At 53.7% G+C, this 23,669-nt stretch overlaps 1 protein-coding gene across 1 annotated transcript in view; it reads right to left on the reverse strand.

Moving 5' to 3' along the window:
* The window catches only part of KLHDC4 (kelch domain containing 4), a 43,649-nt gene extending 23,338 nt beyond the window's left edge, over positions 1-20,311 (reverse strand). The window contains exons 1-5 of the mRNA XM_039226248.1: positions 20,161-20,311; positions 16,841-16,932; positions 13,954-14,032; positions 13,179-13,277; positions 2,233-2,369 (exon numbers count right to left, since the gene is read on the reverse strand). Of these exons, the coding sequence (XP_039082179.1) occupies positions 2,233-2,369; positions 13,179-13,277; positions 13,954-14,032; positions 16,841-16,932; positions 20,161-20,259 (506 nt within the window). The 5' untranslated portion in view covers positions 20,260-20,311. The remainder of the gene's footprint in view (positions 1-2,232; positions 2,370-13,178; positions 13,278-13,953; positions 14,033-16,840; positions 16,933-20,160) is intronic.
* Positions 20,312-23,669: the final 3,358 nt, after the last annotated feature.

Raw genomic sequence — 23,669 nt, forward strand, 5'->3', positions numbered from 1 at the left:
GGAGGAGGTGGGGGAGGGGCTGGGTGGGGGATGGGCTAGGTGGGGGGTGGAGGAGGTGAGAGGAGGGGCTGGGTGGGGGGTGAGGAGGTGGGGGAGGGGCTGGGGGTGATGGAGGAAGTGGGGGAGGGGCTGGGGGTGATGGAGGAGGTGGGGGAGGGGCTGGTTGGGGGCTGGAGGGCACGTGTCGGGATGAGCACTGGGTGTCGTATGTAAGTGATGAACCACTGGAACCAATACTACACTATGTGTTAACTAAGTAGAATTTAAAAATTTGAAAATGAAAAAATTAAAATAAGTACATGTCTCTGGAGCTCTGCTATTCTAATCAGAAAAAAGAATAGGAGACAACAGAGAGGGGAAATGGGCATCTGTCACCACATAATGTCTCGTGAACACCACTTAGGACTTTCTGCTCCATCAGCAGCTTAAGACATAAGACGCCTGTTAACGATAAACGCGTGAAACGGCAACGCACAGAAGCGCGCAGGTCCCGTAAGCCTCCTCGCAGACAGAACCCAGGCAAAGCTTCCAGGTCTGGGCGCGCAGGCTGCACCTTCCGGTCAGAGGACACGTGCACGCGGCCCAAGCTCACAGCAGCACTCTGCCGGGCGCTCTGCCCCCTCGCTCGCCAGAGCCGAGGTCCTCGCCCAGAAGGGAGGCTGGAAGGGGGACAACTTAGACACCAAGGAAAACGAAGCCCCCGCTCTTCTCGTGCCCCTCGCTCCATCCACACTCGAGCCCAGAGGCTTCGCCTCCGCGGCTCCCGCTAGCTACACTGCACACCTCCGGCAAGCGTTCAAGCAGCGAGGCACCGCTTTCTCAGGGGCCATTTCCGACACCGGGCAGAGGCCATGAGTGCCGTGTGTGCGTGCTGGGGCAACAGGACAGCCCAGGCCACACCGGGGCGACAGTGCCCCCAGCACGAGGGACCCTGTGTCCACAGTGCCCCCTGCTTCCGTGTGTCAGACACCCAGGGCACGGGCCACAAGGAAGTGGGCGCTAAGGGAGCGCGTAGCTGTCCCTCGGCCGGCCGTTAATTATGGACAAAAAGCTACTCAAACTGATAAAAATGCTAAGAAAATATCTTGAATCAATTCACTAGACACAAACAGGCAGTAAGTAACAAATGGGATTCCGACAGAACAGAAGCAAAGCAAAGCCCGCATGCTCTGGGCCGAACACTTTCAGATGAGGCTACAAGACGGAGTTCCAACAGATACATAACAAAATCAACCTTTCATACAAAAGTAACTGGACTGTGCCTACCGAGACCAGGAACCTTTCCCAAAGCAAGTAACAGAAAGGGAAACGAAGCCGGTGGTCTGTAGGGCACGACAAGGCGCTCTGGCAATCAAGTCTCCTGCAGTGGGGCTGGCGGGGCTGGGGGTCTACACTCTCCCCTGGCACAGGTCCGACACTGGTGGGAGCTGGGGGGGGGGCACCCCGACAGCCCGGCACCAGCAGTCTCCTAAAAGGCTCATCATCACATGAGCAAGCACGGCCTCCAGGAGTGACACTGCCTTGGGCCCAGGACTCACGACTTCTGCTCCACGACTGAACTCTGCAACCCAGCGCCTGCCGCAGCCGCTGAGGGAGCTCTGGCCCGCTGCTCTGACAGCGGAGACTGTACTCCGCCACTGGGCATGTGCACCCCCAAGAATAAAGCCAACTTCCTTTGATCTGCATCCACAGTCATTCCTGTAACGCGCAGCTCTAGCTCTGGGCGGCGGAGAACATGCGGTACGACGTGATGCACATGTCGTCAACGTCACCGACAGAGGCAGAGACCAAGCACCGACGATGGCGGAGCTGGTTTACTGAAGAGCAACAGGAAGGTTCCACCCCTTCCCCCCTCTTTCCAGCTCTGCTATTTCTATGGTAACCAGACCTAGGAAGAGCCCCCCTTGTAGGAAACACAAGCGAGCTGAAGCCCAGAGCTACCTCCTAGGGGATAAACCGATAGCCAGGAGGAGGGAGAGCTGCACCCCAGATGCGCCGAGGAGGGCGGGGGCGCAAGCAGGGATGGGACGCTGCCCCCGGGAACACCCTCAACAGAGCAGGCGCTGGGCAGTGCCGAGAAGGAGCGAGTGAAAAAGACGAGCCCTTCCCTCCCTTGGGTTACCAGTGAGGCTGGTCCCCAGGGCCCTGGGATCCGACCGCATCGCTGCGCACGCAGGGGTCGGCACGGGGCAGCGGCCAAGGCCAGAGGTCAGGCCCAGCCCCACAGCTTACCTTACTTGCTCCCACGTCTTGGTGGCCAAGTGCAGGACCCAGAGATCCTTGTAGTGGTAGAACTGCTCTCCGTCGGGAGAGGCGAACTCCCCTCCGAAGACCCACAGCTGCCCCCCACCGTGGGGCACCGCCACTGCCTGCGGAAGAAGGGGCAGGTGAGGGCCGGCTTCAGACCTGCAAGGCCCACCTGAGCGGCGCCCACTCCGCAATCAGCATCCCCTGCGGAAACTCCCCAGACTTCCTGCATTCTGCAAATAAATTTCCATGGACTCCTAGGTTGCAAAACAAATTTAGATGATTTCATAGCCCGTTAGAAGCGACAAAATTATGTCAGAAGTTCACGTTAAACCTAACACAAACTGAAAAGAGTATTTTCTTTTTATTAAACATTTATAATAAAGCCGTTTGCCTGCCCTCATCAATCCCTCCCTGGCTATCTGGCACCACGCACCTAAAACTGCGCTAACCAGACACACATGCGCTACATAAAGTCCGTTTAACACTCACCTTTAAAAGATGTGAGCCCAACAGTTAAGGCAAATAAAAGCGGGGAAATGCCCTTGGGCCGCGCACCCAGAAGGCTCTGGCAAGCTCAGCGGGCACAGGGCAGGAGGGAGCCGTGCGACCAGGCACCTGGCGACATGAAGCTTCTCGGGCTGACGGGCATGTTTCCGAGTATTACTGGGCCTAGCAGGGTACTGAGGCTCACAGAACAACACTGTGGGGACATCTCAGGGACCAGCATGCCCATGTGATGGTGAGGACGGAACTCCAGGGCTCACATCACGTTCCCGAGGTTACTAACTGGGTGGAAATGAAGAGGGGCGCCTGGGGGGCTCATCGGTTCAGCATCCGACTCCTGGTTTAGACTCAGGTCACGAGCTCATGGTTTGTGGGACTGAGCCCCCCATCGTGCGATCTGCCGGCACAGAGCCAGCTCGGGATTCTTAGTCTCTCTCCCCTCTCTGTCCCTTCCCCATTCGTGCTGTCTCTGTGTCTTTCAAAATAAACAAACTTTAAAAAAAAACAAAAACAGAAGATGAAGCAAGAATGCCCAGCACCCCAGAAACACAGCATGAGAGCACGGCCCTTTCCCAGGCCGTCCCGGGGTTCCTACGAGCACGCAGCGCAGCTCGCCCACCCGCGGACACGCTCTCCGGGGGGAAACGCAGTCAAGACACACGTGATTAAAAAGGCCTTTCCCGGGGAGCCTGAGGGGCTCAGGCGGTTAAGCCGTCTGGCTTCAGCTCAGGTCATGATCTCACGGTTCATGGGTTCGAGTCCCATCTCGGGTTCTGTGCCGACAGCTCAGAGCCTGGAAACTGTTTCAGATCCTGTGTCCCTCTCTCTCTGCCCCTCCCCTGCTCACACTGCCTGTCTCTCTCTCTCTGCCTCTCTCTCAAAAATAAATATTAAAAAAAATAATAAAAAAATAAAATTAAAATTAAAAGGCCTTTCCAGAAAAGGAAAAATATCATGTGAGGAAATGTCTTTCAGAAAAGCCAAAACAGGAATGACTGCTGCCCCACATAAAAACACCTTTACAAATGCAAATACAAGAAACACCGAGTTGGAGAATTCTAAAGGCAATTTCTAGACAATCTAGCCCAGGGCTCTGGAGCTTTGGGCTGGATATCCTGGTGAAGGAGAACTCTTCTCCACACAAGAGTGTCAGTGCAGACTGAAAGGCGACACAAATAAAAGTGGAAAGTGGAACCCCCCTCCGCCCAGAACTCCAGAGCCCGCGCCACCTTCTCCCTGAGGACACGCCGGGACCCCATTTCAGAATGCCCGGCCCGGGATTTTGTTGAAGACACAGGGCTCAGAGGCCACCCTGGAACGACCCACGACCGCCTGAACCCAGCAGAGCCACACCCCCCACTGGCTGCCCAGCGGTTGCAACTCCTCCTGCCATGAAAGCTTGATCCTGACACACACCCCTGGTGGACAATACCGTTTCAAAGACAGTCACGATTTGGGTTCTAGAGCGAGGTGGGCTATCAACCGCGTGTCTAAGGGGACAGAACTCACAGAAATGACTTCTGCAAGCATCCCGCAGGCCTGGGCCGTGGCACTCACTCAGGCAACACGTGACACAGACCGGCCGCCAGGCCCACCCTGGGATCACCAGCCACGGCTACCAGGCAATGAAGCCGGCCACCAAGGGGGCGGGAGATGGGGGCCCGAGGGGGGTCTTCTGACCAGAGGGCACAGAAGCGGTCGCCACAGCAGCAGGGAGCATGGCTGGGCCCTCACACACCTCCACGCAAGGGCGCACACTGGGCGGGTCGGACAGCGGTTCTCAGGAGGCATCGTCCAGGGCGCCTCTACGAGGCAGGCCCTTCGCCCTGCCCGGCACGCAGGACACCGCAGAACATGGCTCTGTCACCAATGCCACTCCTGCCTAGACTAGCTGGAAGGTGCTGGTGGCATACTTAGGGCGACACAGCCCTCCCCACTCCCCTGAGTGATCAGTTCCGTAAGCACTGTCCCCGCACAGATGACTCCCTCTGGAGAGACAGGCCGGTGCCCGTCACCTATGACACCAGACCTTCTACAGGAACCAAGCCGGTCATCTCAAGTCACTGGAGCGGAGGTAGGGGTTCTTTTAGTTTAGTGACGTGAGGCGGTGTGCGATGCAACGGGGCTCTGAGCGATCACGTTACAGAAGGCCGTCTCACACACACGCGCGCGCGTACATTCACACAGATCTGTGTATATCCCGACTGACAAGACAAACAAACGTATGAGAAAAGGAATGACGTGTTTAGAGGCACAAAAATATGAATCAGTTCTGGAAGAATGGACAATGGACTTACTTTGCTTTTTAATTCTTGTCATTTTTTGACAACGAATATTTACTACTTACATAATCAGTTTTGGGAACGAACCTTTCTTTAAAGACGAAGTCGATCCGCAGGAAGGAGACAAAGACTGAAGAAGAGCTCCTCATCCGCACCCCACCCCCGCTTCCCCGCCGCAGCAGGCCCGGCCCAGGGAGAACCCCGGCAACGGTACGAACGGGGATCCACGGTCAGTGACCTCGAGCTTCATCTGACCTATTCCTCAGCGACCGTGAACGCCCAGAGAAAAGTTAGCACACTAGTCGAGGGAAGGCTACGCCTGAAAAGACGGGCATGACACGGCGCCCTGCCGCACTCCAGTCCTCCCACCGCGCACGCGGACAAAACTGGAAGCAGCTACGATCGGACGGGGCAGGGGTGGGGTGAGCCCTTCGATGCTGGAGGCGGCTCCTGCGCCTGATGCGGGGAAAGGAGCCCAATGAACAGATGGTCAGGGCTGAAGACACAGAGGTCAGAGTTCAGGGACGCAGGCAGAGGGCATCTGCGAGGGCAGCATCCTGGAGCGCGCCCCCTGGAGGTCCACGTCGCCTCACCACCCGCAGCAGCCACACGCATGCACGGCTGGACCACAGCAGACGGGGCGGGAAGCCTGAAAACACCCTGAGCCTATGCGGGGCACAGAGACCAGCAAGTTCCAACCAGACGGCAAGGAGTGGGTCACAGAACACCCAGGGCACTGAGTGGAGCCCCCAGGAAGACCCTACCCTGGGAAGAAGCCACCCCGAGAGAAAGCCTCAAAAGGGTCCCAATGATCGGCAAGTGACTGACGTGCAGGGACAAAACTCATTCACCGAGAGGAGAACGGAATCCAGCAAGAGGCAGCATCAGGAATCTAGCCGGGCGCTGCCGACGGCACCCAACCATGCGCTCCGAGGCAGAGGACGTGGCCCATCAGAAGAAAGGTCGACAGAAAGACCCAGAAAGGAGATGGGAGAACTAGTATGTGAGTGTCGTAGGTTAACCTCAAGCGCGGTTAAGCACTAACATGCTATTTCTGCTTCTGTAAACCCGCTTGGCAAGCTCGTGCTTCCCTGTTCTGGCTGACCACACCCACACCCTGTATGCCAGGTTACAGAGCACCACGTCACCATTCTACCCTGGTGCTCTGTCACATAGTCGCTACCCACGGCTTCTCAAATGTCTAATTATGGTTGGTCATTTCAAGACAAATAACTTAAAATCGATAGGTCTCGGCCAAAACTAACACCGGAGTGTCACAGTGCAACTGGTTAGCATGGTGTGCTGTAGAGTGTAGTTGGTTAACTAAATAATGACGTGTTCGGCCTTGCTGAGATCCATATAAGCTCACTGCCACCTTTGTTCGGGGTCATTCTCTGCATTTCTCCGTGAGGTCAGGAGATCGGGTTTGGCCCGGCCGTGAATAAAATCTTGCCTCACTTCTATTCGGCGTTTGGTGGCCTTCCCGACAACCACCCTGCTTCAGTGAGGACTGGAGAACAGTTACAAATACATCCGAAGACTTAAAGGAAAGTATGAACGTAATAACTAGACAGGAGAAGGGCAATCAGAACCGAACTGAAGAGCCAAAAATTAAGTCCTCCATTAAGAGAAACCTCGGGCTGCACGTAGCCCCAGTCCCAGTCCCAGGAAAAGCCTCAGACTGTTCAAGGCTAAAGCCATCCTCAGACCGCCCTCAGTTCAGTTAATCAAAAAGAAAAAAAAAAAAAAGAAAAAGAAACATTCCTATGGTCTGAGTCAAGGCTGGAAACTGCAGATACAAACTAGCCCATTTCTCACCACTTGTCTGAACCCCACATGGGCCCTCTGAACTCACCTCACAATTGGTCATTTTCAAAGGATTCTCAAAAGTCATGATTGGGTCCCACCAAAAGTAATGAACACCTCACAGACACTGAATGGTCAAAGCTGTAATTGTAATTGGTGCTTGTGACGATGCTACACGTACTGTAACACCCCCATCCCTTACTCCTTAAAAACCCTGTTCGCTATTGTTCTTGGCTTCACCTTGCTGCCATGACACCGGCAGGCTGGTGAGCCCCTGCTCGAGCCTGTAATAAAGACCCTTTTGTACTTGCATCGGTGTCGGCTCCTTGGAGGTCTCTGGGACTCATGATTCGGGCACAACACAACAACCTCTTGGGTGAAAACCGGCCTCAGGAGAATGAAAGGTGCACAGGAACACCGCACACTTACCGTGACGGGGAACAGAAACTACTGAAATGAAGCCAAACACAGAAAAGACTGTAAGAAAGAAGAAAAGACTCCTTGCATTTGGAGGATATTAAACAGTCTAACACACACGTAACTGGACTCCCAGAGAATCACAAAGGAACCTCAATCATTGTGCTAAAACGCCAAATGTAAAGAGAAAATCACTTGTCAGCCTTAGGGGAGAAAGCAGGTGTGTGTAGGAGAACAAAGAGAAAACCAGTCACTAACCTCTCATTAGAACAATGTGAGCCGAAAACGGGACATTTCACGTGCTGTCCATCTAGAATTCTGTATCTAGCAAAAATATCCTGTAAAGTGAATGTCAAATGAAGACATTTTCACTTTGAAAAAAGCTGAAAAAAAAACTGAAGCCAGCCCACCTGCACCTCAAGAAACAGTAAATCAAGATTTAGGCTGAAGGAGAACATTAGCAATGAAAACAGAGAGGAATGAAGTGTCCCAGAAACAAGTTAATTTGTAAATGAACAGGAGAGAACTTTTCTCTCTTTCAAGACTTCTTTACTTGATAACTGCCTACAGCAAAACCAATCCCACAGGACCCTGGGGGCCACAGCACAACACAGAAGAGGAAAATGTGAACAGTGGATGTGGAAGGGCACAATGTCACAAGAACAGAGCCATGTAGGTGCAACCCTCCAGTGACCATGGAGACAAAACAAAAACGAGGGGCAGCGAATAAGCCAACTGAGAAGATAAAAAAGGGATCTTAAGATATAATCAACCCAGAAGCAGCAGGAAAAAGATAAAAAGGAATTCAAAACAGATGGGACAGACAGAACACAGCAACATCGAAGACGTTACTGACTCGCACTTTGATAACCACATGAAACCCACATGAAAGGTAACAGATAAATACACCAACGAAAAAGTAACAATCATTGGGGCACCTGGGGGGCTCAGTCCCTTGAACATCTGGGCTTGATCTGGGCTCAGGTCACGATCTCATGCGTGGGTCAGGAGTTCGAGCCCCACGTCCGGCTCTGTACTGACACACGGAGCCTGCTTGGGATTCTCTCTCCCTCTCCCTATGCCCTTTCCCCAGCTCATGCTCGCTCGCTCTCTCTCTCTCATAAAATAAACATTTTTAAAGAAGAAAAAGAAACATACAAACATTTAGACAATGTATAAATTGAGAGAAAAAGAAAATCAATGAATTCAAGGTCAAGGAAACAGGAAAGACTACACAGATCTACTTGAACTAAACACGACTCTGGAGTGGAATCCAGTGTTGACATTTCTGAGTTACCTCAGACTTTGTCTACCTTCTTTTAAGAATGACTTCAATGGGGCGCCTGGGTGGCTTAGTCGGTTGGGCATCCGACTTTCGCTAAGGTCATGATCTCGCAGTTCGTGGGTTCAACCCCCGCATTGGGCTCTGTGCTGACTGCCAGCTCAGAGCCTGGAGCCTATTTCGGAGTCTGTATCTCCCTCTCTCTCTGACCCTCCCCTGCTCACACTGTCTCTCTCTCTCTCTCTCTCTCCTAGAAATAAATAAAAATATTTAAAACAAAAAAAAAAAAAGAATGACTTTAAGGGGTGCTTGGGAGCATCTGACTTTGGCTCAGGGCACGATCTCAAGGTTGATGAGTTCAAGCCCGGCATCGAGCTCTCCGCTGTCAGAGACAGATCTTCTGTCCCCCTTTCTCTGCCCCTCCTCCACTCCCTCACCTCCTCACTCTCTCAAAAATAAACCAAAAAAGAATAATCTCAAAACTGCTAAATGAAATAGTAAGCAAACTACTTTCCTACCAACTTCAAACCGGGGCCATCTTTTAAAGATTAGAAGGCACTTTAACCACCAAACACAAGCCTAGTCATCTAATAAAATTCGCAAATTCAAGTGAAAGACATCAAACCAAGGGCAAGTCACAAGTGCGCTGCTCACAGCAAAGTCGGACTCACGCGGGACTCCGTACCCAGGGCTCAGCGCTCCGGTCCACATCAACACAGAGCAATACCAGGAGAGAAGCCTTTAAAGTCTACAGTTAGAGATAAATTATGATAAGTTAGTTCTGCGCTTCCTGCTAAATTGCCTTTGTTAGGTTGTTAAGAAAATAAAGAATTTTTTAAAAAATCTCCCTTTACTTGCCACCCCTAAAGATGAAGAGAATGGACTTTAGGGCAAAATTAATTCACTTTTTCCCCTTCTGCAAAAAAAGCACGTGCATGGCACGTCCGGGTCCGCTGTGCTGTGCAGCGTTACTGGCGGTGCGCAAAGGCAGGCGTCTGCGCCAGCAGTCCCTGGGGGCGAGCCGGCGTGCAGGCACGTGCTGAAAAGCACAGCAAAGAAGTCACGCTACCATGAAAACATACCTTCGATGACGTAGGCTCTAAGTCTAGTTACTTCAAAAAAATCTGCCCCACTCAAATACGGTTAACCAACTACACCTAAGAGTAAAAACAATCATACAGTTCTTAACCAAAGTAAGAAAAAAATGAAAAAAGAAAAAGTCTTGGTTAAGGAGAGAATACGAATAAAGTGGTTAATTTTGGAATCAGTAATAGGTTCTTACAATTCAAACTCGAAGGTTTCAATGTAATCCAAGTTAAGTTTCCAAACTATTCCTATTTTGTAGCTGTTAAGCATATGGAAGGGAATACAGTCTGGTCAGAAAGGGGTCCAATCTAGGTACTGACCCCTGCTAAATTCCTCCAAAAACATGTTTTTATCAAGGTCACTGTCAGTTAAAGCCGATCTCAGAATAAACACACAGTATCTCTAAAGTGTCCTGCAGTATAAAGAAAAAGTATTTTCTAAAAGATACCTACAAAATCCACATTCACCTGAAAACATTACACAAAAATAATAGGTTCAGACCCAGCAAGGAGGTCTTAGAGAGTTTACTTTTTTACTTTTACTTTTTTTACTTCTTTTTAAAATTCAAATGTTTATTTTTGAGAGACAGCACACATAAGCAGGGGAGGGGCAGAGAGAAGGGGCAGAGGATGCAGAGGAGGAGGCTGTGCTCCCACAGCAGTGAGCCCGACGCGGGGCTGAACTCACGAACCGCTGAGGTCACGATCTGAGCCGAAGTCGGACACTCAACCGACCGAACCCTCAAGTCGCCCCAAGAATTTACTTTTGTAAATGTCTAAACACCAACAAATTTACTTCGAATGATATCCTAAGGCAGGGACTCCTCCTGGAGAAGACATCACGGAGGAGCACAGGGAAGGGAGGGCCCCGGGCGGAGGCCGGAAGCAGGCTCTTGCCCGCTCGCCACCCCCTCCCCTTCACACTGTCCACCTACCCCGAGAGCTTGCACCCCTGGGCTCGCTCCTGAGGGAGTATTTTTGTGTTTGGGAAACAGAGCGACAAAGTTACAACAACTCGAAGCGTGTATGCATCCGCGCGCACGTGCAGCCAGCAGCTGTGAGTCACTGCCGGCGACAGAGCGGCCGGGGCACGGCGCCAGCGCTCCCTGACCCGCCCCACATGGCCGTGTGCCTCTCGGCACCGGGTCTATTGGTTGCTGCCTTAACCGGAAGCAAGTCATGTCTGAAAAACCCTAAGTATCCCCGTTCTCCCTCCAAATGCAAAAAAAAAAAAAAGCCCATCGGAACCCAAATAACAGACTGCACGGATCTGACGGCAGCTTCATCCTCAGCCCCGTGAGAGCCGAGTCCCAGAAGCGCGTGAGGCCGTCAGGGCCAGAGAGACCGCCAACCACGGGGCGCCTTCCGGAAAGGCACACGGGTCTCTGGCCACCGTATCGGAGCCCAGAAAGCTGCCTGGAGTGACAAGATGCCTGGCATCGCCTGAGGGAGCCCGGGGCCCCTGCGCCGCCCGCTCCCATGGGCCCCAGTGCGGCCGTCACTTAGGTGGCGGCGAACACCCTCCGCAGCCCGGGAGCCCGTCCCGGCGCCTCCTCCACACCCCGCGTGCAGCTCGCTCACCCCACGTGCAGCTCGCTCACGCCCGAGGCCAGTGAGAATACGACGATGTATGTTCCGCCGCAGACTGTTCTCTAAGGAGCGGATGCCTTCTGTCCCACACGCACTTTAGTCAGTCACTACTTCAGGAGAAACTATCAAGGAGATGGGACGTCACGACTGCACGTCCCTGTCACCACCCCCCACCCCTCCAAGGTGCATTCCTGCTGCCGGCGGCATCCCCAAGCGTCCGGGCAGAGAGGAGCGAGCAGCTGAGCCCCACACGCATCGGCCACACGTCTGGCAGGTGCTACAGCCCTTTCCTTTCTCTCTCTGGGCCGTGTTCTCTTAGAAAAACCATCTCAACTCTCAAATTACACACTAAAGTAAACTTCGGCCCCCAAAACTCCAGGATCTGGGAGAAAAGAAAGAATGGTTTACACAGAAATTTCCATTTCTACTCCCTTAACCCCAGGTAAAGAGAAGATAAAGAACATGACTTCCAACATATTAAACTAGTCTATAAGAAGTTCTGGGTTGTGTTTTTTTTTTAATTTGAGAGAGAGAGAGAGAGAGAGACAGCGAGCCCCCCAGCATGAGCAAGAGGGAGGGTCAGAGGGAAGGCACAAGGGGGCAGGGAAGGGGCGGGGGGTGGGGGGGAGTCTGAAGCAGACCCCTGGCCCGCACGGAGCCCCACACACGGCTCAATCCCAAGCCCTGGGACCCTGACCTGAGCTGAAATCCAGAGTCAGATGTCAACTAGCTGAGCCACCCAGGCACTCCAGAAGGAAAGTTTTAATGTCTCAGACTTTAATGTAGTAGAATGTGGACGATAATGACCTTCAGGCAAAAGACTTTATAACCAATTTCTGTTTCCTGTTGCTGATTCATTGTGAAATGCAGAGGAAACAGCCAACTAACCCCAAGCACAGGGAGGGTGTGAAGCCGTCCCAAGGAAGGCACGCGAACCAGAGCCTGCCGAGCTCTGGCAAGGTAACAGGATTGAAAATTCTCAGAGACTCTGGCGACACTGATTCTTCAAGGACACAGTTAATAACTGTGATTAAAATCACTAAGAAAATAAACTCAAAAGCAGCCCAAGCCCGCATCACGTGACTCGGGCGCGGGGGCACAAGGTGGCACTCTCGGGGCGCAGGAGTCCGGCGAGCCCCCGGGGAGGGCTGGGGGCTCCCCCGCGGCCTGGCGCGGAGCCGGCGCTCTCAAGAACCGGGGTGGCCTCCGGCGAATGGATCAAACTTCTCAAGCTCCCTAAGATCTGACTGCTAAACCTCGAAGTGCATCCCCTTCCACAAGACGAACCAGGCCAAACGCCCTCAAGTCTCTACAGGCACGAGACGTTGCACACGGCTCCCGCAGCAGGCGCTGCTCCCGGCCCCACCCCAGGTGTGCAGGCTCCCTGCGAGCAGAGAACCAGGGAAGGGACCCCCGCGTCCCGGGACAGGGCAAGCCCCCTTCTCCACCCCGAAAAAGTAGTGCCCATTCAGATTATTCTTTGTGCCCTGATGCCGCTCTAAGTACGGGGTTATGGTAACGAACAAGCCCAACCAAGCGCCTGTCCCCATTGAGTCCCAGCACCTGGCAGCCCCTTGGGGTGAACAGAACCTGGGCGGTGACACGATGACTTCATCAGCCTTCGTTATCTCCGGCTACGACTCATCTCGGAGTCCCCCTCTCTCGCCAGCGGGTCTTGTGCCCACAGGAGCCTCTCGATCAAACAGAGGAGCATTTCGCCGAGTGGCTGCTACGCGCCAGGCACGGCACTAGGCACACTTACCTGGAGCTCTTCCTGTGACCTTCAGGCCGCCTGGAGAAGGCGTCCCGCCCCCGTCTCACGAGTAAAGAGGCTTAGTCACGAGGCCAAGTTAGTAACAGCGAGTGAGGACCGTGCAGGCCCCGGCCGTCATTTACGGACTCTGCACGCGCAGAACAAAACCCTCGCAGGGAAAGAAAGGCAGACGGTCAACACCGACGCACCTGGTGAGCACAGCGCCGCGGGGGCGGACTGGGGAGCTCCACCCTGGTCCAGGCGTCCTTCCGGATGTTGTAGGTATAGAGTTCGTTATACACAAATGTCTGCAAAAGAGGAGGAGGATTTCGTACCTCGAAGGACACCCCGATGCAAGTGGCAGTAAGTGGAACGTGGGACCTCGGGCACTAGCTTTCCCCAGGAAAAGCTTCCTAAAGCCACACAAACCCCCTGCAGCAAGCCTGTGGCCGGCCCCCTGGGAGCCTCTGGGATAAGGACAAAGAAGACCACCCGCCCACCATGCCTGTTAGCACCTGAGATACCGAGACCCCTCACCGCTGCTCCCAAGTCATCTCCTCTCAGAGTCAAGCCTGCTTTTTAAAGTGCATGAAAACTCAGGGTGGAAGAGGAGCAAACGGAGGGAAGGTGAACTCGTGCTTTCCTGTTTCATACTCCACTCCGAACACAGGTCTCTTACGCCCGTTCAGAAGTGAAAATTAGCTCTACCATTTAGGAGCACTTTCTTACCCTACTCAGAACAAGGCTGGAAACCCCCCGCGGGCATGAACCATCAGCCCAAGCGAGCGAGGTGCCGGTGCACCTCCAGCAGGCGCTACAAGGAGTGACCCCAGGGGTCAGTGAAGGGTCCTGGTGGCCTGTCCAGAACAAGGGCGCGTGCCAGCCCTCCAAGCCCAGGAGGCGGGGCCAGCGCGGATTTGATGTCACGGCTCAAAACGAGACCCATGGAAATTTGAGGGAAAAAGAAAAAAAGATATACTTTACTTTTTGGCCATTGAAATATTCACCTCCGAAAAGGATTAATTCATCTTTGTCAGGATGCGCAGAGAGGGAGGCATGTAGCCTGCAAGAGACAGAAGCAGCAGCTGGTGAGCACGCGGCCGGGCCATGCGGCGCCTGGCCGGGAGCCCACCCCCCTTCCCGTCCAAGGGCCACGACACCAGTCTCTGGGGACAGCCCTGCACCTGTGCGACTCACACAGCACTGGGCTGAAGACCAGCGGGCGAGGAGCTAGGAGCTCCTACCTCAGTGCCCAAAACAGAGCAGACCCACACTTTAGGGGTCTATCTTCTTAAATCACAATCACAACTGTTCTCAAAGTCCAGTGTTTGAGCGTTTCAATACGGTACCTCCCACCTAAAAAATACAAATAAGGGTCGCCTGGATGGCTCAGTCGGTTAGGCGTCCAACTCTCAATTGTGGCTCAGGTCACAAGCCACACTGGGCTCTGTGCTGACAGTGCGGAGCCTGCTTCGAGTTCTCTCTCTGCCCCTCCCATTAGTGCTCTCTCGCTCTCTCAAAAATGAACATTAAAAAAAATGTTTAAATGCCAATGACTTCATGCTTATATCACACGAGAACAAAAGAGGAGCTGTAAGGAATCTATACCCACATCCAGACCATCTCAGTAGAAAGTAAGGAAGGACAGTGCTGGCGGTGGGGGGGGGGGTTCCCCGGGGCGCACACTGTGACACTAACTTGTAGGGCATTCTTCAAGGAAAACAGTTTCAAGGTCCAGTAAGTTAGAGAAATTCGGGGCGCCTGGTGCTCAGTCAGTTAAGTGCCCAACTTTAGCTCGGGTCATGATCATGCGGTTCATGGGTTTGAGCCCAACGTCGGGCTCTGTGCTGACAGCTTGGAGCCTGGGGTCTGCCTTGGATTCTGTGTCTCCCTCTCTCTCTGCCCCTCCCCCGCTCACTCTCACATTCTCTCTCTCTCTCTCTCTCTCTCTCAAAATAAACTTAAAGAAAAAAATTTTCTTTCCTGTGGAAAGGTAACAAGCACCCCGGGAAACAGCACCCACGGCAGGCCCAGAGCACACATGGTCACAGGTGCACACGCCCGGCCACAGCTGCCTCCTCGGGCCTGGGCCCGGAGCCCTGAGGCTCGGAGGGAAAGGAGTGTATGGCCCTTCCTTCCCCTTTCAACCACATCACAGCCAACACCTGTGGACACACGCTCACAAAACTCAGTAGCTTTCACGGTGTTCGCTAGAACACGACGGAGAATGGGGAGGTGAGAAGCCGCCAGGGTTAGCGACTGAGAGATCTCCTCGCATCTCAGCTCCGAGCACCGCTCCCTGGGCAGCAGGTGTCCCCAGCCCACCAGGGAAGCACCAACATTCCAGATTATACCCTAACGTTCAACCTGGCTTTGGAGACAACACGACTTTAGAAAAAGCCTGAAAATGTCACCAAAAGTAGGGGGGGGGTACATCCACGTTCCAAGTGGCTCCCCTGGGTGCTGCACATGTGAAGCCTTGAAGACTTGCTTCAACGATTCAAAGGAAAACGTCCATCTACCACATGTGGACATGCTGGCCTCCATGAGAACTTGCCAAACATGGGGAAATAAACCCAGTTTCCTAACGTTGTTTCTCACGTGAAGACAGGAAACCGGCAAGGCGGGGGGCTGCTGGTAGCCGTCTGCGTACCCCCGTTCTGCTCAGGGGCCAAGCGCATGGTCTCCCCGCCTCGCAAGAGCTGAGGACTAACCCCATGTCCCAGGCCAGGCTGGCGGGACCCGAGCCTCGGAGCCGTCGCCTGCGCCTCCCCCCCCCCGAAAAGCTGGACCCCCAGGCCGCCATTCGGGCTGACAACAGCTCTGGAAAACACATCTCGGTTCCAACAAGAGCACAGGGAAGAGCAGTTTTTGTCCTGAGGGAAAGGAAACAAATCATCTCTGAAGCAGTCTCGCGTGCTCGTGAAGTTAACGCAGTATCCCTGCTCTGAGGAAGGCGGGACCTTTTCTAGAGTCATCTGGCCCTTCCTGGTTCCGGACTCCAGGAAGGCAGCATCTTCCCTGCACTCCGTCAGCAGTAAACAGAACCCTAATCAAACCGTAACACAACTGGGATTCAGAAGCCTAGGGGACAGGAGTTGACACAGAAGAGCAAGAAGTCAGAGGAAAACCAAAGCCTGCTCCTTCTGGCTCGCCCCAGAAGCATCTGAAATCCTGCAGAGACTGTGGACTTCATCACGTAACTCACAAGTTCTTTTCAAACGGCATACACACACTTCCGTCTGAAAATCACGCTTGCCATCACAAACAAACGGCAACAGGGACTGTGATTTGGGCTCTAGGCCTGGATGCACACTTCTGAGACGTTTTAAGGACCAGAGAGCTCCCTGGGGCAACGCTCTAGTCCGTGGGCTGTGACTGGCCGGAGAGCGCTCTCGCAGCACAATCCCTGCGGAGCGGCGGAGCCGGGGGACCCCCTTCCGTGTTCCCTGTGACAAAAGAGCGCAAGAGCCGCAATCCCGTTCCGCAGAGGAAAAGTGAAGCACTGCCTTGTGGGAGCTTATCTGGACCGGGAGTGGGCTCTCGTCATGAAAACATCCCGTGTGCCTGGTTACTTACGACAACACGGTGCCAAGTTATTTATTTTTTTTTTAAACGTTTATTTTTGAGAAGGGCCAGGTGGGAGGGGGGGCAGAGAGGGAGACAGAGGATCCTAAGGGGACTCCATGATGACAGCACAGAGCCCAACGCGGGGCTCGAACCCACGAACCGTGAGATCACGACCTGAGCCGAAGATGGACACTTAACCGACTGCGCCCCCCAGGGGCCCCCACATGGTGCCAACCTAAAGTGGTTTTCCAACATACACAGAACCATCAGAGACTAGAACGCAGAGCCCCTGCTCACTTACCTTGGTGAAGGCGGGGGGCACGGTGTTTCCACAATCTGAGTCCTCGCGGCATCTAGTTTCTGGAAGTGCGCAATGAGAGTCTCCAGGTCTTCCTAGGGGCAGACAAGCAGTCACACCTGAGACGTGCTCTTAAACTCTCCTTTTTTAAATGTTTACTTTGAGGGGCGCCTGGGTGGCTTAGTCGGTTAAGCGTCCGACTTTAGCTCAGGTCACGATCTCGCGGTTCGTGGGTTCGAGCCCCGCGTCGGGCTCTGTGCTGACTGCCAGCTCGGAGCCTGGAGCCTGTTTCAGTCTGTGACTCCCTCTCTCTCTGACCCTCCCCTGCTCACGCTCTCTCTCTCTCTCCTAGAAATAAATAAAACATTAATAAATAAATAAATAAATAAATGTTTACTTTGAAAGAGAGAGAGAAAGTGCGCGCGAGCGGCAGAGAGACATGGGGCTCAATCTCACAACTATGAGATCAGGACCTGAGCCGAATCAAGAGTCAAATGCTCAACTGACTGAGCCCCCAGGCGCCCCTCAAGCGTGACTCCGTGTGACCTGACCAGGGTCCAGCACATCTGGGAACGTGAATGTGTTCCTCCCATTTCAAAGACACAGAGTCTGACGTTTGCAAAGGACTCAGAGCTGGGCCTCACAGGCAGTTAGATGCATGCACGCAGCACACACCACCTCATTTCAAACCCTCACCTCCACACGAACAGTCTCCATTCAGACAAGCCCGCTCTGACTTCCTGCCAGCACCTTCCACCGCTTCTCAGAAAGCAGGCCGGGCCGCCCACGAGATGCTCTGCTGTCTGCACAGCAGGGTCTGAGGCTGCCCTTGCTCATTTATTTGTTCCCACCTCCTTTCCACCAAAATAATAAAAGATAAGCTCCAAGTAAGGTCTGTCGGTCTGTTCCGAACGGCGCCTGCATGCAGAGGGTTTACAACTCTCAACTGCAGCCAATCTGGTAAGGAGCTCTTTATGTTTACAACTGCGGAGACACACTTAGAAGTCAAGGTGCCAACGGACCTGGGTGGCTGGGCAGCACTGGAACCTGGCCTTCCTGCTCCCAGTCCAGAGTCTGTACCCCTGCACTTACTGCTGACCCCACACCCCCAGTGTGTCAGGGGGACGCTACCTTCTCTCCTGGTCCTCACCTTGCTCGCGCCGGGATCTGAGACGCGGCCCGCCCCCTTCCCTGCGTGTCTCCCTCCCCTCCCCCACAGCTCGATCCTCCAGTTCCACATTCCGCAACGCAGGCACCTGAACACGCTTCCAGACCATTCTGCCCATTTCATTTCCCACCCCACCTCCCGCTCCAAGCTACAAGGGCTTCCTCTCAGCTCCTTTTATCAGAATGCCTCAGTCCTCGGCCCCCCGCAGCCCTGTCCCCCCACCCCGTGCACCCCCAGGCCCCCAGGAAGTAGCCACATCTGGAACAGAGGGTGCCTTACTATCGAGCACCTGTCTGTACTTTCACCACCGGCAAACATCTCCACGTAAATATTTCATGTCCCTGACGTCACGCTGTGCGCCCTCCTGCAACCTGCTCACGGCCGAAGTCTGACACACTGGCTCCTCCCGCGTCCGCTGCGGCAGAGCTCCCACTCGGTCCGGCTTCTCCACCCACCCCACTGCTCAACGTCTGGGCCACAAGCAATGCTACTGTGGCCACGTCTGTACCCGTGTTCGTGAAGCTGGGAGTTTTCCCAAGGCAAGTACCTGCCATGTGGCACCTTCCACGTCCCTCAGTGAGGACAAATCCGGATTCAAAGGGGGTTCTAACAATTCCCACCCTCACAGCCGTCCACGAAAACACCCATCACCCTGCCGCTTTATGTGAGCAGCTGCCTAAAGGCTGCAGCCCTGACGCAAACCCGCTGTGTTAGCTACGCCAAGACTAGTTACTGACCCGCTGCAACTTTACAGAGACCCGGGTGGAGAGGGACTGCTGGGCGTCACAATCAGCTCAGAGCTCCTGGTCCCGTGTCATTCACCTGAGAAATCATCTTCCTGGAGGCAGAAGGGATGGGGGGGAGGGGGGGGAGCCTGTGTGACACACAAGTGGAGCGGTCCACCAGGAATCTGCCCACTGGGACTCTGTCCGCCAGGGTCTGAGACAGGCAGGATCCCAAGCTGTCCCCTCAGCCCCTGGCCATCAAGGGACGGAATGCGCTCTCACGAGGTTACGTTATAGGACACAGCTGACTTGAAGAAAGGGAGGCTATCCTCTGCGGGCCTGACCTAATCAGATGACCAGTGATCGCGAGGGTGTGTTGTGAGGATTCGTGGCGGCAACATGCAGAGTCCCAGGCCCCAGAGCCGACAGGTTCTCTGCACAGGGAGGCATCTAAGTCCTGAGCAGCAGAGAGATGCGAAGATGAGGGAGCACCTGCTAACAGCCATTGAGTGCCTACTATGTGCCAAGCACTGGCCCCACAAACCGTCTTTCCGTACCACCACCCTACCACGGCACGTGCAGCCACCAGCCCTACTTCCCACGCGAGAAACTGAGGCACAGACGTTGCGCAGATGGGTCGCGCTCCTCTGAGGTCCTCCAGCTAGTCGTGGGTGAAATGAGTCAGACCCGGGCCTGTGCATGCAGAGCCCCTGGGCTTACCCCGCGGAGACCCTGACAGCATCCGAGCCCAACCCCAGTGTGACAGATGAGAGAACAGAACCGTGAATGGCTCAGGAAGGAAATGGGAATGTGGAGCCCAATTACAGCCCCACCGCTTCGCAGCGGGTAACTTGTTAGCTGCGGATCTCCTAACTGCCAGGTGGGCCAGCCAAAGCTGCCTGCCTCACTCGGCTGGGCGGACCGGAGCCCAGGCAGCAGAGCCCCTGGCACAGGGCAACCCGTCATTAGCCACTGTGAATCGCCCAGGCCAGGAAGTCCACGTGCCACCGCCAACGGAGAGCAGAACACTCAACGCTAAGTTCAGCACGGATCCATGTGTAGACCCGGCCGGGCGGACACAGAGGGAGACACAGCGAGAAAAAGAGGGAGAGAGAAAGCTTGAGAGCGGGAGAGAGCGAGGGGGAGAGAGGAGAGAGCGCTGTTCCCGACAACCGTTCTGCAATCCCCGGGTGCACTTGCTCCCACCGACGCTCCCGGCTCCGGGCTGCCGTGAGGGGCACGCACCCCTACTTCTAAGGAAGGGGGGAAGGCTCAGAAGCAGAGGCGCTCGCCCCGACAACACCCTCGCCCGGTCCTCTCGCCCCCGGGCCGCGGGAAGCCCGACGGGACCCGGGACCCCAGCGGCGCGCACGGAGGGGCGGGTGGCTCGCGTGGAGAAGGCGCCGGGCCCGGACGCCGGCCCCGCTCACCTCCTCCTTCCGCGAGCGCTTGGACACCTTCTTCTCCATCTTGGCGGCCGTCTTCTCCGCCCCGCGGCCCTTCTTCTCCTTCTTGCCCTTCTTGCCCATCGCGCCGGTCCGAGGTGGAACCAGGACCTCCAGGGAGGCGGGCGGCTGAGCGCGGGGCGGCGCGCCGGAAGTACGCGCTCGCAGGGGGCGGGCACGGGGAGCGCGTCGCTTCCGACGCGCCACACGCGGGCTTCCGGTCGGCGGCCCGAACCCCCGGAGCCGGGGCGCTGGGGCCCGGGGCACCGGCCTGGGGCCGTCGGGTTGGGGAGCGCGTCGGCCGGACGCTGCGGGCGGGCTCTGGGAGGCCGCGCCTGCCCTCTCCCTGGGGCCCCGCCGAGCGAGCCGGCTGGGCCGCGAGTGTTTCCCGGATGGGACCAAATTGCTTCGCCTCGCAGAGCGACCCGGCCGGCTGACTCGGGTCGGGAGCCACATTTGCTCCTACCTCGGACCCTTTTGCGGGTTTGGTTATTGCCTCGACCTCGCTCCCCGGGCAGATGTTCATACACTCACAAGGGTTTCCAGGGAGGACGGCCCCTCCCCCCGCACGGTATCAGGTGCTGAGGATCCCGTGCGAAACGGGGAAACGCGTCCTGCCGTCCGCTGTCCACCCGGTTTCCCTAGCTGTCCCGCGGTAGAGGACTTGCTGCTTCGGCGGCCGGGGGGGGGGTGCTGATGACCCCCCTCCAAGAGCAGTCAGCGCACCAAGCCTGAGAAATTGAAACAGCCTGCTAGGAAATCGTGCTCTAGGATTTAACGGAAATATCCGTATAAATGAGAGAACCGTTTATTTGAAGGGCATGGAATGCTATGGCTTGGACAGGGTTCAGTGAAAATTCCTAACGTTACTTAGAAAGTACCATCTTTGGGGCGCCTAGGTGGCTCAGTCCATTAAGCATCTGACTCCTGATTTCCGCGTAGGTCATGATCTCAGAGTTCCAGCCCCATGTCTGGCTCTGACAGCTCAGAACCTGCATGGGATACTCTCTCTGTCTCTGTCTCTGTCTCTCTCTCTGCCCCTCCCACCTCAAAATAAATAAACTTAGAGGAAAAGAAAATGTCATCTTTGGGCTTGTGATCAAGGAAATAGAGCGAGGACAAAGACAAGCAAATATTTGGCAAAAAGAAAGCATAAGTCAAGAAATGACCTACCTTCTTCTCATATGAGTGGACTGCCACAGGGCTCAGCCTTAAAGAAATTACCTTGAATCTGTCAATATTAATACAAGGAGACCTCACTAAAATGGGGTGGGGAGGCTAGAAGGGGGAGCCATACCACTCAAGGTCAGTTACAGGAAGAATTGTCAATTATTGACCCTAATGGAAGAATCATCAAGAGGAAAGGAACATCAGTTACAAACACCATAGGGAAAGATGTACATTTGCGTTTTCTGCAAGAAATAGACCACCCCAGCAACTCAGCCAGTGAGAAGTCATCATCGCCCTGGACTCCTGGTTTTCTCCTATGGGCTTTTGTTCAAAGCAACCCCTCCCAGCTTCCTCCTCCTCCATAAAATATGGTTTTGCCATCGCTTGTGCATCCTGAATTGCGATCCTCTGCCATCGCTGAATAAACCCCCTTTTGCTAGTAAAGCAACTGGTTTATTTTTTTGTTTAATGTTTATTTATTTTTGAGAAAGACCGTGAGCAGGAGAGGGGCGGGGGGAGCAGAGGATCCAAAGCGGGCCCTGTGCTGACAGCAGCAAGCCCAATGCAGGGCTTGAAATCATGAACCGTGAGCCCATGACCTGAGCCGAAGTTGGATGCTCAATCACCTGAGCCACCCACGTGCCCCAAGCAACTATTTTATTTTTTTAAGGTTAACAGATCCCATCAATTACTAATCACCGAAAAGCCAGGGCTGAATGCTTTTCCAACCAACCCCAACCCTTGTCCATAAACCTACTTATTTAAAAAGAAAACCGAAGTTTGGGGAAACTACGGGAGGAAGAGGAAGAGCAGGACTCCGGCTGCCACTATGTCCAGCGCTGCCTGTAGGAGATTAGGAGCCCACGTGCGATAATAAGTGGAAAACAGAAGTTTATCAGGAAAGAGCTACGACGTTTCTCAGTGAGTCTCCAGACATAATCATCTACGACAATGAGCTACAAAGGGCCAGGTCCTTACCATTAGCCCCACTTCCCTTCTAGTGCAATATGACTTTAAGAACATACCTAATCCTTCTGTACTTTTCTAAGAATGTCGGGTAACCTTGAGGCCGTGCACTTGAAGCCAAAGGGCCCTTGAGTCGCAGCGCGTCTGTAGGAAATACATTACAGTGGTCCCCTCTTGATGGCTGAGAAAGGGAGAGCATATTCCCTTTTAAGATTTAGAAGGGTCTGGTCGATGCAGGGCTTAATGCTTTTATTATCCAAAAGAATCTTGAAGCTGAGTTGGAAGGCGCTGCGATATTTGTCATGGTGATTTACGTGAGCTTGAAATTCTCATTACCCGGACACAGAGAGGCTAGAACATTTAAAATGAGACCAGAATCCTAAAATAGTGAAAAGATTAACTACATAGTCCTATTTCAGTGAAATCATACTTTCGAAACTTTAATGGATTATCTTACATCTAATACATCATTAGTGGCTAAAGTGTATCTTTTGTGTGGTCAGGCGCCCTCTGCTGTCTTCAAGTTGAACCCCAGAAGAGAAAAAGTAAAAATGGCGCAAACGCATTACCCTCGCAGCAAATAATCAGTGTAATGGGAAAGCTTTCCCAAGTGTGTGGTATAGGTGATGTGGTGCTTTGCATGTTTCCCATCTGGAAAAATGAGAATATTAAACTAGCCCACTCACTACACAAAATTCTTGGGAGAATCAAGCGAAATTACAACAAGAAAAAAAAACTAGAAAAGTTTAGCAAAAAGCAAACTTAAGAGATGCTGTGTACTGTGAAATGATGTTATGAACCTGAGTTGGCTGACAATCATATCATGTAACTGGACTGCAGCACGTGAGCCTTGTTCCAGAATACGAGATACAAAACAGAAGCCACAGCCACCAGCTTGCAGGAGGTTTCGTTCTAACAAGACAGAGAAACATATGATGACGTTCCTCAAATGCTTTGTGAAATGAAGCAAGGGATTAGGAGAGAAAGGGAAATCAACCCATTGCTTCATACATTTGTCCAGTTTTCTAGAAGCCTGGAGGGAAGAAGTAGATCTAGTCTCCTTGGTCCATCGCAGCTGAAAGCAAAATCCTCTCTTCTCTGGCGTAAGGTGTGCTTCTTAATTTCCAAATATTTGGCAACTTTTTTGTTCTTTTTTTTTTTCTAATTTAATCAAGGTATTTGAAATCTCTAAGAGTTCTCAGTCTCCTTTTGATGTCGGTTCAGGTGTATCTTACAGATTGTCATACGTTGTGTTTTGATTTTCATTTAGTTCAAGATACTTCCTAATTTCTCTTTTGATTTCTTCTTAGGCCCCTGGGTTACTTAGAAGCGTGCTATTTAGTTTCTCGATACTTAGA

Source organism: Hyaena hyaena, unplaced genomic scaffold (genome assembly GCF_003009895.1).
Source record: "Hyaena hyaena isolate Hyena2069 unplaced genomic scaffold, ASM300989v1 scaffold_1, whole genome shotgun sequence".
Taxonomy (NCBI): Eukaryota; Metazoa; Chordata; class Mammalia; order Carnivora; family Hyaenidae; genus Hyaena; species Hyaena hyaena.